Source organism: Callospermophilus lateralis, chromosome 11 (assembly GCF_048772815.1).
Source record: "Callospermophilus lateralis isolate mCalLat2 chromosome 11, mCalLat2.hap1, whole genome shotgun sequence".
NCBI lineage: Eukaryota > Metazoa > Chordata > Mammalia > Rodentia > Sciuridae > Callospermophilus > Callospermophilus lateralis.
Genome location: NC_135315.1, coordinates 20,963,359 through 20,976,542, shown reverse-complemented (window position 1 = coordinate 20,976,542; position 13,184 = coordinate 20,963,359). Strand labels below are relative to the sequence as shown.

At 40.8% G+C, this 13,184-nt stretch overlaps 1 protein-coding gene across 3 annotated transcripts; it reads right to left on the bottom strand.

The window, feature by feature from the left end:
- Positions 1-273: 273 nt before the first annotated feature.
- LOC143409230 (uncharacterized) lies at positions 274-957 on the bottom strand. 3 transcript variants are annotated; one of them, XM_077110471.1, is made up of 4 exons: positions 881-957; positions 656-805; positions 554-610; positions 274-502 (listed from the first exon to the last, which is right to left on the bottom strand). In XM_077110471.1, exons 1-4 carry the CDS (start codon positions 955-957, stop codon positions 274-276), a joined length of 513 nt encoding a protein of 170 aa, XP_076966586.1. The 3 variants fall into 3 exon arrangements, with proteins under 3 accessions (XP_076966586.1, XP_076725326.2, XP_076966585.1); XM_076869211.2 differs by lacking the exon at positions 554-610 and having other exon boundaries at positions 274-478; XM_077110470.1 differs by having other exon boundaries at positions 274-685; positions 761-957.
- Positions 958-13,184: the final 12,227 nt, after the last annotated feature.

Here is a 13,184-nt window from a genome sequence, read left to right as displayed (position 1 = left end):
GAAGGAAGGCACAAGAATTTATGATATTGAAGTTATTTTTATTGAAGAATAGTTAATACATGATTATGAATGCCAAGAATAACTGGGGCTTCATCTAATTGCATCATACATCTGAGGCTGGGATATAGTGAAGGGATCTATGGGAGATATTAGTGGTTTTTAATGTAGAAGGATGTCCTTATGCCAGTTTCTTACTGGACAGGGGGATGATAAAGCTGGTGGCCAGGCTCTGTGATGATGGCTAACTCATGGCTGGTAGTCAAGATACAAGGTTCAACAAGAGGATCCACAGCAGCTGGGGCGGCAGCAGGTGGTCTGGCAACACTGGGGTCTGCAGCAGTGGGGGCGGCAGCAGCTGGACACACAGCAGGTGGGGCGGCAGCAGGTGGTCTGGCAACACTGGGGCCTGCAGAAGCTGGACACACAGGTGGGGCGGCAGCAGGTGGTCCTACAGCAGGTGGTCTGACAACACTGGGGCCTGCAGCAGCTGGACCCACAGCTGCTGGGCTGGCAGCAGCTGGACCCACAGCTGCTGGGGCGGCAGCAGCTGGACACACAGGTGGGCCGGCAGCAGGTGGTCCTACAGCAGGTGGTCTGACAACACTGGGGCCTGCAGCAGCTGGACCCACAGCTGCTGGGTTGGTAGCAGCTGGACACACAGCAGCTGGGGCGGCAGCAGGTGGTCCTACAGCAGGTGGTCTGGCAACACTGGGGCCTGCAGCAGCTGGATCCACAGCTGCTGGGGCGGCAGCAACTGGACACACAGCAGCTGGGGCGGCAACAGGTGGTCTGGCAACACTGGGGCCTGCAGCAGCTGGACCCACAGCTGCTGGGGCGGCAGCAGGTGGTTCTGCAGCAGGTGGTCTGGCAGCAGCTGGGCTGGCAGCAGGTCTCCTGGCAGAGGCCTTCGCCACAGCCCTGATCAGAGCAGACAGAGCCAGAACAGGAGTTGACCATTGTGTCAGAGGGTGGAGGTTCTGGGTGGGTTTCTAAGAGAATGAGTTTCCCAAATGTGGTAGTCTCCTAATTCCATGTCCACTTTTATACCCCCCTGCTGACACCATGTTAAAGATTATTTCCTTGTTATTGTTTATGTTCATAGAGAAGTAATTACAAGATTAGCTAATTGTGGGAGAATCTACATAAAAGTTAGAGTGCATGTTTTCCTTTCTCTGACTATGTATGGTTTATCCAGAATCTTCCCGAGTCACCTCTTGTCTCTTGCCTACTTCCTTATGTCTATCATCTACTTTCAAAGACTCTTGATCTTACTCATCAGATTGGTTGTCACGTGACAGATTCCATGAAATCCAGCATTCTCTGTGTCATCCTGAAGTCTGTGTCTCATACCAATCCTCTAGTGGAAGAGTTTCTCATTTTCTAAAGGTTCTTTTTAGAAAATAAAATAAACTATGAAAGTACTAGAAGAAAAATTGAGTAAAAATTAAGATGTTACAGAAAAAAAAGTTAATAGCAATGAAGAAAAATATTAGAAAATTTAAAACAGAAAAGTTTTAAATACCTGTTTTGACAAAGTAAACAAAATGTAAAACATCTAAAACATAAACAGGGAATAAATAATAAGTACAGTAACTAATTTAACAGAAAATGTGTGTATGCCTGGTATAACCCAATATGGAAAAAAAAACCCAATAGAAAATTGAATAAAGAACATTCAGTCATTTCATTAGAGAGAGAGAGAGAGAGAGAGAGAGAGAGAGAGAGATTGATTTAAATGTCTTTTGAACTTTTGAAAGCAATCCAGTCTATCACAATGTTTAAAATGTTTAATTGAACACTTTATTCATTATAAACCATCTTCTGCCTACATACAGTTTGCGCAGGTCCTGCCTTAAGCTCTGGAGATAACTCAGTGAATTGCTGTTATTTGTAATGAAAAATATAAAATATTTAAGTTTTAAAACTTTAATGAATTCATGATGTTATAAGGAAATACATTTTCACTGAGATGGCAAGGGTCTAAAGAGGGACAACTTCTTCAGATGATAATTTAGCTTAAATTCCATAGCATCTGAAGAGTATCTTATATTAAATTCAATGATATCTTGATTTATTAGAGTTTCAAATGTGCATAACTTTTGATTGAGCAACTTCCCTTCTAGAAATGTGTTGAACAGCATACATGTGTACTAATATATAAGTTCTCGTAGTATTGTTTATGAGAGCAAAAGCTTGATTTTAAGTTCTACTTTGCTTATGGAAGAGACTGTTCTTAATGAAAGGAATACAGTGTGTGGAAGTTATGGAGCATCATTTTGTCAGAGGAAACAAAAGCTCTTTGAACTAGTCTTGAAATTTTTTAAAAATTTTTTAAAATTAATTTAATTTTTTTTAAAAAAAATGAAATGACCTTACTTTATATCCTCTCTATTCCCAGGCAGGCACCAACTTTCCATTTAGATTATTGGAATACCTGAGTGTTTTTTAAAACCTGACTGTTTTTACATGGATTATTTATGGAAGAGGGGAGAAGGGAAATAAAGAAAATGTTCAATCGTGCGTTTTTCTTGTTATTCACATTTGATTTCATTGCATTTTGGTAAAAGAAAAAGCCTTTTATTATTCCTGCTGTGGTGATTTTCTCTGTAGCCTAATATATTTTGTAAATATTCGGAGGGTCTAGGATAATTATGGAAACTCAATTTGTTAGGCATAAGGTGGTATATAAATATCCACTGCATCGATATTGATAATATCCTGGTTTATTTTTCTTCTTAACATGACCAGTTTTTTGAAATAGTGTGTTAGGGTTTCTGCTATGATTGTGGTTTTCCCATTTTCTCCTGTGTTGAAAAGTCCGGGTGGGGGGCATTGCCGGTGTGTGTTTGATTTCTCACATTTAGTTTGAATAGAGTCCGAGTGCTTATAACAGGAAAGTTCCTAGGCAGACATGGTGAAGATTTGGGCCTACTGTTTCTTCCATTAGGTGCAGGGTCCACAAACATTTCTTTCTACAAAGCTTTTTTCAAATACTCTCACACCTCTGACCAATAAGGACCTCCTTCAAGGGTTTATCAATGAAAGGAAACTAACATCTTCTCTTTTCTGATCAAATCAACCACAATTAGTCACCAGCAAATAATATGAACACTGTTCATGTTTCTGGCACGGCCCTTCCCTAGAGGAATCTGTTCTTTGATGTCATGGAATTGGCCTCTCGGTACAATTTCATTCATTTTAGCAGAATTGGGTATTAAGAATCACCCTTGCAAAACACATCAGGTTGAGCCATATTTCCTGGGCTCCCCATCTATTATGGTTTAGGCATGACATATCAGCTAAAAAATCCTGTGTGAGTTTGGAGGTGATATGGTTAGGTTATGAGAGTCTTGATCTAACCAGGGCATGAATCCCTGACAGGATTAACAGGGGTAACAGTAGGCAGATAGAGAGTGAATGGAGGAGGAAGTTCCCAGGAACGTGCCCTTGGTGCATTCATTTTGTCCTTGTTAAGCAGAGCGCCTCCCACCTGTGTCCCCTTCCTGCTGCCATGTTCCCAGATGGTTTCCCCCACCATGCACTTCTGCCACGATGCTCTGCCTCATCTCAGGCATGGAAGAATGGAGCTAGCTGTCTATGCACTGATCTCTCTGAAACCGTGAGCCCCAAATAAACTTTTCCTCCTCTGAAAATCCATGTCAGGTTTTTTGGTCATAGCAGCACGAACGCTAACTAAAACACGATCTTTGAGGCAATTTAGTTACCTGACATGAACATTGTAAGAGTAAGATAAATTTGCACACTGTCTTGAGAATTAAGGCAACCTTGCAACGGGCATATACTTTTTGATCCCATCATATTCTCTTGGTCAAAAGGAAATAAAACAAATCCTGGTGTCCTGTGAGATTAAGACAAACAAGCTAAAGGAAAATCAAACAGAGAGTTTACATGAAAAGGAGGGAAATGACAGGAAGAGGAAAATGAGAAGGAAAGACACACTATTCAAAGGGAACCTGGGTGTTAGGTTGGTTCCCAGATAGAAGAACCTAGATCTTCTGATAAAAAGCTGAATCATGAAGAGACCCAGTGCCAGGGCTCATATAGCTGTAGGGGAAAATAAGAGGTTCTGACTGTGGCCACCTCCTGCCTGCACGGGCCGTGGGAATGGGGTCCTCCTGGTGCAATGGGCTGACTGAGAAATAAAAGCTGGGAAAAATAGAATAGTGGAAAAAAAAACAAACACAGAACACAGAAAGTAGTTTCAACATCAGGGGCAGGATGGGCAAGCTGATCAGACAGATCAAGCTTCTAGACAAAATGGCCCTGTGCCTGCTTTATTTATATCGGGAAACATCAGAGATTCTATAGAATGTTCTTCCCAAAAAGGTTAAAGGTGTGCTGCTCAGTTCCTAATGGTTTTCGCCCGTCTCTGGAGCTACTATGAGGAACCTTACTAGCAGAGCCAAGGGAAAGGTCACGTGCATTGGGCAATCTATTTCCGTGGGAGACCCACAGAAAGTTCCCAATGCCAGGCCTATTTCTCCCTGGCCATGCTGAGAAGATCCTCATGTATCTCACAGATGGTTTCCTGCAGTTACCGTCTTAAGAGATGCACAAGTGTTTTGGATGAGTTAACCGCTCAATGTTTCCTACAAGATGTATTTGGAATTTTAAACTTTTCCATAAGGGAATGGATGGGTGAATTACTAGTTAGGTCTTACCTCATGTAGTTCTGTCCTTCAAGGGTCATAGCATAAAGCTGATCACTGTTCAAAACCTGTAACATTCGTTTATATATTTACCCAGGTTACATTATCATTTAGAGAAAGAGGATAAATCTTTTATACTAGTTTCTACATTACAGGCAGTCTCCCGAAACTTGGTTTTCACTCATCTCTGTGACTCATCAACACCACCTTCTCTACAGAAGTGCTTCTCAAAGTTGTACCCAGGGAAAACAGATGGAGACTGGAAATGGTTCTGACCTCTCACCAAGCTAAGCTGGAACTGTCAGGTGACCAAATACTACATTTGGTTTTAAAACTGAGGCTTAGGGCTGAGGATGTAGCTTCGTGGTACAGTGCTTACCTAGCACGTGTGATTCCCAGCACTGCAAAATCATTTATTATTTAAAATATATAAATAAATGAAGTGAGAATTAGTGTTTAACTGATGCAGAAAATGATGACCAATTTCTTATTTCAGGAAAATGATTTTGACTGGCTATTTACCCATTAGAAAAGCAAACACCACTTACTCAAAGAAAATTCATTATACTTAAGGAACACCTTCCTCCTTGGAGCATTTCCCAATAGATTAGTATAATTGGCATAAATAATAACAAAGACAAGTTCTGCTCATTGGTTCCAAGATTGGGGTACCGTATATAAAAGGTGCAAAAGCAAAGGAAACATCAGATTCTAGGAAACTCTCCTGTGAAGAGGATCCACCCTCCACACCTGCCACCATGAGTGACTGCTGCTGCTCCCCTTGCTGCCAGCCCACCTGCTGCCAGCCCACCGGCTACAGGACCACCTGCTGCAGGACCACCTGCTGGAAACCAGCCTGTGTGACCTGCTCCTGCACACCCTGCTGCCAGCCCAGCTGCTGTGGCTCCAGCTGTGGCTCCAGCTGCTGCCAGCCCTGCTGCCAAACCACCTGCTGCAGGACCACCTTCAAGCCCACCTGTGTGACCAGCTGCTGCCGCACACCCTGCTGCCAGCCCTGCTGCTGTGTGTCCAGCTGCTGCCAGCCTTGTTGCCAGCCCAGCTGCTGTGGGTCTAGTGGCTGTGAGTCCAGCTGCTGCCAGCCCAGCTGCTGTGAGTCTAGCAGCTGTGGGTCCAACTCCTGCTGTGGGTCCAGTGGCTGTGGGTCCAGCAGCTGCCAGCCAGTTTGCTCTGGACCCGTGTACTGCACAAGGAGATGCTACCACCCTACCTGTGTCTGCCTGCCTGGTTGCCTAGGCCAGGGCTACGGATCCAGCTGCTGCCAGCCTTGCAGTTGTTGATCAATTTATCACAGACCTCCCTTGCCTGCCCCACTCTGCATTATCAGATCTGCCATATACCATAGTATGGCAAACTCACCCCAACCCTTCTCTACTAGTAATGTCCATACTATCATCAAACCATCATCACCTTGCTAACAGATTCTGAGCTTCCTCAGCAAGTACAGTCTTATCTACTTTTGATATTCTCTTCATTTAGTTTGCTGCTTGTCAATGTCATCTCTTCTTGATCTGGATCCAGGGTCTCAGCCTTTAAAAAGTGATTATTGGCTTTTTAAGCTAAGAAAAAAGTTTAAATTATAAAGAAAACACTCAGAACTTTCTCATTAGGTCTTTGTGATGATACATACCAATCATTTTGTTTTGATGACTCGTTTTGCGATGCTTTCATGACAACTCTGTTTTGTTAGTGGACAATTGGCTTCTTAATAAACTCTTCACTGTTTTACTTCCTATATTTTGTTTTGTTTCTGTGATTGTTTTGAATTTCACGTGTGTTACCTTATCTAAGTCGCACAATGGTCCCAAACTTGGGCAGAACCAAGATGAGTAAAATGACTTGGCAAAATGTCATACAGCTAAAGCTGGACAGAATCAGGTCCAGGATCCGGGCTTTCTGATTCCAGTTCTGGTGCAGTCATATGTACAGCTTAGTATAAGCAGAAATGACATTGGGGACTGAGCACTGGGAAATTTAAGTTGTGAAATTTAAGTTGTTCCCTGACAATGAAAACACCATTTTCTTACATTTGCAGATCACTTTCTATTAACTAATCTCTTCCCAAATTTCATTGCCTACAGTATGGCAACCAGTATCCACATCTTACAAGCAACAGCTGGTTTTAAGTACCCAAGTAAATCTAGTAAATGACGTGAATCTTTTATTGTTTTTGGCCTCTGTGCAGCCTCTGGTGAACTCCTTTAACTAATTTTGATTACATACTGTGTTCCTGTCACTGTCCTGGGACTCCGATGTGAGAAGCTCACTTAGAATTAGTTTATTGGTGTCATGAAAATGGAATTCTTGTAAGTCCTCATTCTTCTGGTCACCTATGGGAGTAAGTCATGACTGTGAAACACTGGACACATTTCACTGGCACTCAGACTTTGAGAGACCATTTGTTTCCAGGTAAAAACATTTTAAAGGAAATTAAGTAATGGGGACAAATCTGGGGACTCAAGGTAAAAGTGTAGTAGGCATATCAGCCTTTGATCTTTCCATAATCTCTGAATCAAAAAAAAAGCTCCCTGAGCTTGGGGAGGGAAGGACCAATCAATGGAGGGAAATGAAAGCCTGAGTTTCAGGGGTAAGAAAGATTGTGAGGAGAGAGAGAAAGGAAAAGGTACTATTAGGAGCCTCATAGGTCTGAGAGCCCTGCTGAAAGAGGCAACACCAGACTTTCTAAGAGAGAATATGAAAAACAGGGAACTGAAGCATTTAGTGATGTAAAGTCTAATACTCCTACAGGAAAGGAAAAATAAGAAAAAGAGAGAAACAAGTAAATGACGAGGGCCACATCTTTGAGAAGAGCAGAGTTTCTCCCACACACCCAACAGATCAGGGTACAGCAATTCTGTGGATTTCTCAGAGAGTACTCTAGGGGGTTCCTGTAGGCAGTGTCCAAACATCTAACCGTAACAGACCTGCAGAGAGGGACACATCACAACCCAGAAGTTTGTTCTGTGTGGTTTCTGTGAAAGGAGGCAGATCAGGGAGTTCAAAGGACTGAATATGGAAGAGCTTCAGACACAGACATCTTGCAATCTGTCTCATCTGTGGGAAGAGAAGACACAGAGTGTCAGCACATCATCCCAGGAGGTTCTGCTCAACACTATCGGCATTTATTTTGGTACTTTTCCTTATACCAAGTTCACCAACTTGACCTTTCTATGGTGTTCCTTCCCATTAAAAACCTGCATGTGCTTAAACAATATCTGCAATAAAGTTTCAGTAAATTACATAACCATTGAATGTGGTTTTGCATTCACTGTTTCTGATTCCTTTAATCTCATTTTTAAAAGGCAAATATTATCGGCTTTACCTTCAGTCTTGTGAAAAACACCAGGCCACAGACCCCAACTTGTAACCCACCTCACTTATACCCTTGCTTCATGAGAACCCAGAAGCAAATTTTATATTTTACTTTGGCTAAATTATGTCAAAAATATCTATTGAGTTTACGATGTTTTAAATTTTATTTTGAATAACTCAGTTGTCCTATCTCCTACATGTCTTGTGTCCAGAAACTAGATATAAAACTCAGTGACAGATTTCTCCAGAAAGTTGCACTGATCATTATTACTTTTGTTCACCAGATGACAATCTTGACATTACCAGCTTGTCAAGTATTCCCCCACTTTCTTTTTCTTTTCTATATTTTTTTTAGTTGTAGATGGACATGATACCTTTATTTTATTGATTTATTTTTATGTGGTGCTGAGGATCAAACCCAGGTGCCTCACACATGTGAGACGAGTGCTCTACCACTGAGCCACAACCCCAGCCCTACTACTCTCTTTTTCACAATTCTCCCTCAGAGAGTTGAGCAGTTAAATTTTTTCCTGTAATTTGAACTGAATGTAAAGCAAAACCTAAAATATACTGTGGGAAATGCCTGGGTTAATTGCAGATGATTTTCCTTGTTTTTTTCAACTCTTTTCAAAGTAGAGAAAATACAGGGGTTTTTTTTTGGTTGTTGTTTGTTTTTGTTTTAATCAGGAGAATTGGTCCTTGGAATTTTCCCCTCAACATGGATTCTGAAAAGAATCCTTTGGGATTTGATCATACATTTTTAGAGGGTAGGTATATTTGACTCCAAACTCAAACTCTGTAACTGCCTAGATAGTTTAACTTCTGGAAACATAAGACAGCCCTTAGAAAGGCATGATGGAAAGTCACATCAAGGTCAAGTTCAGGCATAGGATTGAAAAAAAGGGTATTTGTTTCCTATTACTGCTTAACAAATGACCACAAATTTGGCATGCTAAACAACACAAATTTATTATTTTAAAGTCCTGGAAGTCAAAATCCAACATGAGTCTCACATGGCTCAAATTCAAGTGTGGGCAGGAATGTGTGTCTTCTCTAGGTACACGGGGAAAATTCATGCCCTTGCCTCTTCCAACTTAGAAACTGAGCTGCTCCCATTCCTTCGCAAATGACCCTGCATTATTCTGACTTCTGCTTCCATCACCATATCACTCACTCCCCTATTTCCCTCTTTTCCTAATAAGGACCCTTACATTTACATTGGGTGTGCCCATATAGTTCATAACAACCATTCCCTTTAAGATACTTACTCTCCTTTGGGTATAAACTGAGGAGTGGGATAACTGGGTCAAATGGTAGTTCCATTTCTCTCTCTCTCTCTCTTTTTTTTTTTTTTGTAATTTTATTTATTTATTGCTATGTGGTGCTGAGGATTGAACCCATTACCTTACAAGTGTCAGGCAAGCACTCTACCACTGAGCCACAACCCAGCCCCTATTTCTATTTTTTTTTTTTTTTTTTGAGGAGCCTCTATACTGCTTTCCAGAGTGGTCGCAGCAATTTGCAGGCCCACCAACAATGTATGAGTGTACTATTTTCCCTACATCCTCCCCAACATTTATTGTTACTTGTATTCTTGATAATTGCCATTCTGACTGGAGATAAAATCTCAGTGTAGTTTTCATTTGCATTTGCTAATGGCTAGACATGTTGACTGTTCTATTTCTTTTTTTGAAGTGTCCGTTTAGTTCCTTTTCCCATTTATTGATTGAGTTATTTGAGGGGAGAGTTAGTGTTAAGTTTTTTGAGTTCTTTGTCTATCCTGAATATTAATGCCCTATTACACAATGGGCATTACTCAGTCATAAAGAAGAATGACTTCATGACATTTGCTGGTAAATGGCTGGATCTGGAGATTATCATGCTAAGTGAAATAAGCCAATCCTCCAAAACCAAAAGTTGAATGTTTTCTCTGATATGTGAAAGTTAACCCGCAATAAGGCGGGGAGAGGGGAATAAAAAAATGATACTTACTCTCATCTGCAAAGCCCCCAGACTTTCAGAGGACACATTCACAGGAAATTAGGGCCTGCACATCATTGAGAGATCATTATTCTGCTTATAAGAACTTTGATATGTTCAGAACTAACATATTCAGAAATTTCAAGAGGAAATTCATAAATGGAAAGTATGCTTAGTTCTACAAAATGAACATATTTATAAAGATTCCTAGACATGAAGAACATTTTGAAATTAAAGAAATTAAAACATTTAAGGGTTCTAAGACTATTTATGGAGGTTCATTTTCTTTGTTTCCTGGTTCAGCTGGCAGCTGGAAGTTTGCTGGGGCCGCTGTGAGCCAATCATCAGCTGGCAGCTGGAAGTTTGCTAGGGCCCCTTCGGCTGTGGCTCTCAACATGCACCTTTGTAAGAACAGTGACTTTGTGACCTTTTAACTTGCCCTATTTTCATTCCCATCTCACCCAGCATACCAGCTCCCTTGAAAACCAACAGCCTATCATCATGGCAAGAACTGGCAGGCTAACAGCCACCGAAGGGGACAAAACAGGGCTAAGTCCATTCCTAGAGAAGTGTCATTATTTGATCTGTCTGGTGGTTTTCCAGAATATATTTTTGCAAGGCTATCTTTATTTGAGCTAATTTAGAGCTTGCTAAGTATGAAAGTCTGGGATGCGTTTGCTCTAAACAAAGGGAGGCTATGGTTTAACAGCATATCTGCTCAAGGATGGTAGATAGAGATTGGGGAAAGAATAAGATAACTAAAACCTTAAGAAGAAAAACTGAAGGTTGAGGTGTCCACAGGGACTTTGATGAGCTCTGACATACCCCTGGGAATCTAGGAGGCTGTGCCCAGGTAGCAAGGGATTGCCTGCTCAAGTTAGATCTGAGGAAACTCTAAGCTCTCACCTCTGGCTGATGTGAAGCTCTGGAGAGCAAGTAGGAAGTAAAAGCTAAGGCAGAGAGTCAGCTGTGTGGCTGAGTGTTGGAAGCATACCCCAACAGGTGCTCGAGGCTCCTCAGCAAGGACTGGAACACGTATTCATTTGAGATGTTGAAGGAAATCTCTGTCAAATTATTACCTGGCCAAGAAGAAATTTCAGTGACTACAAATGATAAAGATTATTAACTTAACAGAATTTGTTAAGAAAAATCACAAAGAAATAGCAACAACAAACAAACCCTAGGGAAGAATCTGATTGCCACATGTTCTGCATAATACTATTTTACATGTTCAATTTTATATAATATTATTTTACATTTTATATAACCCCCACACAAGGGAACATTAGAGTTTCAATTAAACACAGAATGCACGCATCAGAATCCTCCCATGGCAAGGGGCAGAGCGGCACACGCCTGTAATCCCAGCAACTCTGGAGGCTGAAGAAAGAGGATCACAAGTTCAAGGCCAGCCTCAACAACTTAGCGAGACCCTAAGCAACTTAGTGAGACCCTGGCTCAAAATAAAAGTAAAATGGGCTGGGGATGGGGTTTCTTGGTAAATTACCTCTGGGTTCAATCCTGAGTACAAAAAAGAAAAAATCTACTATGGCACTTTCTCCCTCGGAAAAAAAGAAACTGCATAAAATCAATTAATGCCGTATTTTAGATGTCAGTATAAAAGGTAAAACAGTAATGCTTTTAGAAGAGAAGTTTCATGATATTGAGCTACTAAAAGAGCTGTTAAGCAAAACATTTAATGTGCCAAATTAAGGAAAAATTGATTAATTGTATCATTAAAATATTAAATATTAAAAGTAGTAACTTCTAATTATCCAAAGACAGCATTAAAAGAGTGAAAAGGGAAGATAATACAGAATGGGATAAAATATGTTAAATATAAATAATCAACAAACATAGATATTTATCTATCACCCATATACAATTTCTATACATAATTATCTCTCTGCATATACACTAAAAATACATATGTATATAGATATGTACTACATATCCAAAACACATGTCCAGAATCCATGAAATTAATAAGAAACTGACAACCAAAAAAAAAAAAAAAAACATGGTGAAAAGATTTGAACAAGCACCTCAGGAAACAGGAAAAAGAAGTAACAAATGTTTACTATACATTAGTCATCAAAGAAATGTAAATTTAAAACATGAGTACATTCCAGTAAAATTCAGAAGGCTCACATCATCAAGGGTCAGCAGGAGATGCTACTGATAGTGCCGTATTGAAATATTGTTACACTAATGTTATCTACCATCTAAATATTGGGGACACACTTTCTCTGTGGCAGGACAATCTCATGGGAATCTCATTCCCATGGGAAAGGAAAAATGTTTAAGAAATCATGGCAGAGAAGTCAACACATTTGTTAAAATGTATGAGTTTACGAATTAAAAATATCTGGAGACTCATCACATGGAACCGTTTTCTCTCAGCGTATAAAGGCAAGGATGTGTAGGTTGGGGTATCTCAACTGAGCTCACTGAGCAGGCCAGAAAAATCAAGATGAGCAGGTAGGTACTGATACTTTCTGAATCCCTGTGCATGGAATCTGCCACTATCTTCTTGCTAAGGTGCTGATTTGCATATGAAAAAAATTGTGCCCATCGCTTTCTACTCAAATCTCTCTGATGGAAATTCCATAAACACATTGCCATAGAGCAGATTGCCATAGATTAGGACCCTTGTGGTAGCCTTGAGTCAGACTTGCCTGGGTGATCAGTCTTGGACCCTACAAGATGGCAACACCGAAAAAAGACGTCAGAATCCTAAATCCTCATGGCACTTCCCAATCAACATGGAGCTAAAGGAAGCAGACCCAAGAGGAACAGCTATTCTGACCCTCCTCAAGACAGTGGGAAGATCACCTGACCAGATGATATGACATAATTGGAAATTATGCTGATGATGAATTCTGCCTTTTTCATTTCTGGAAAACATTCATAAATAGCATTCCCAATTAGGAAAAAGATTAAAACTAATTTTCATGAAGTTCAAAACACAAAGAGGATAACTTCCTTAACAATTCACCAGGGACCAAAATAACAACAAGAAAACACAAGGAAAAGTTCTTCTTATTGGTCCCAACATTGGGAGTCTAGGGTATAAAAGCCTCAAGAAAACAGACTTTTTCATATCAGAAAAACTCTCCTGTGAAGAGGATCCTCGCTCCACACCTGCCACCATGAGTGACTGCTGCTGCTCCCCTTGCTGCCAGCCCACCTGCTGCCAGCCCA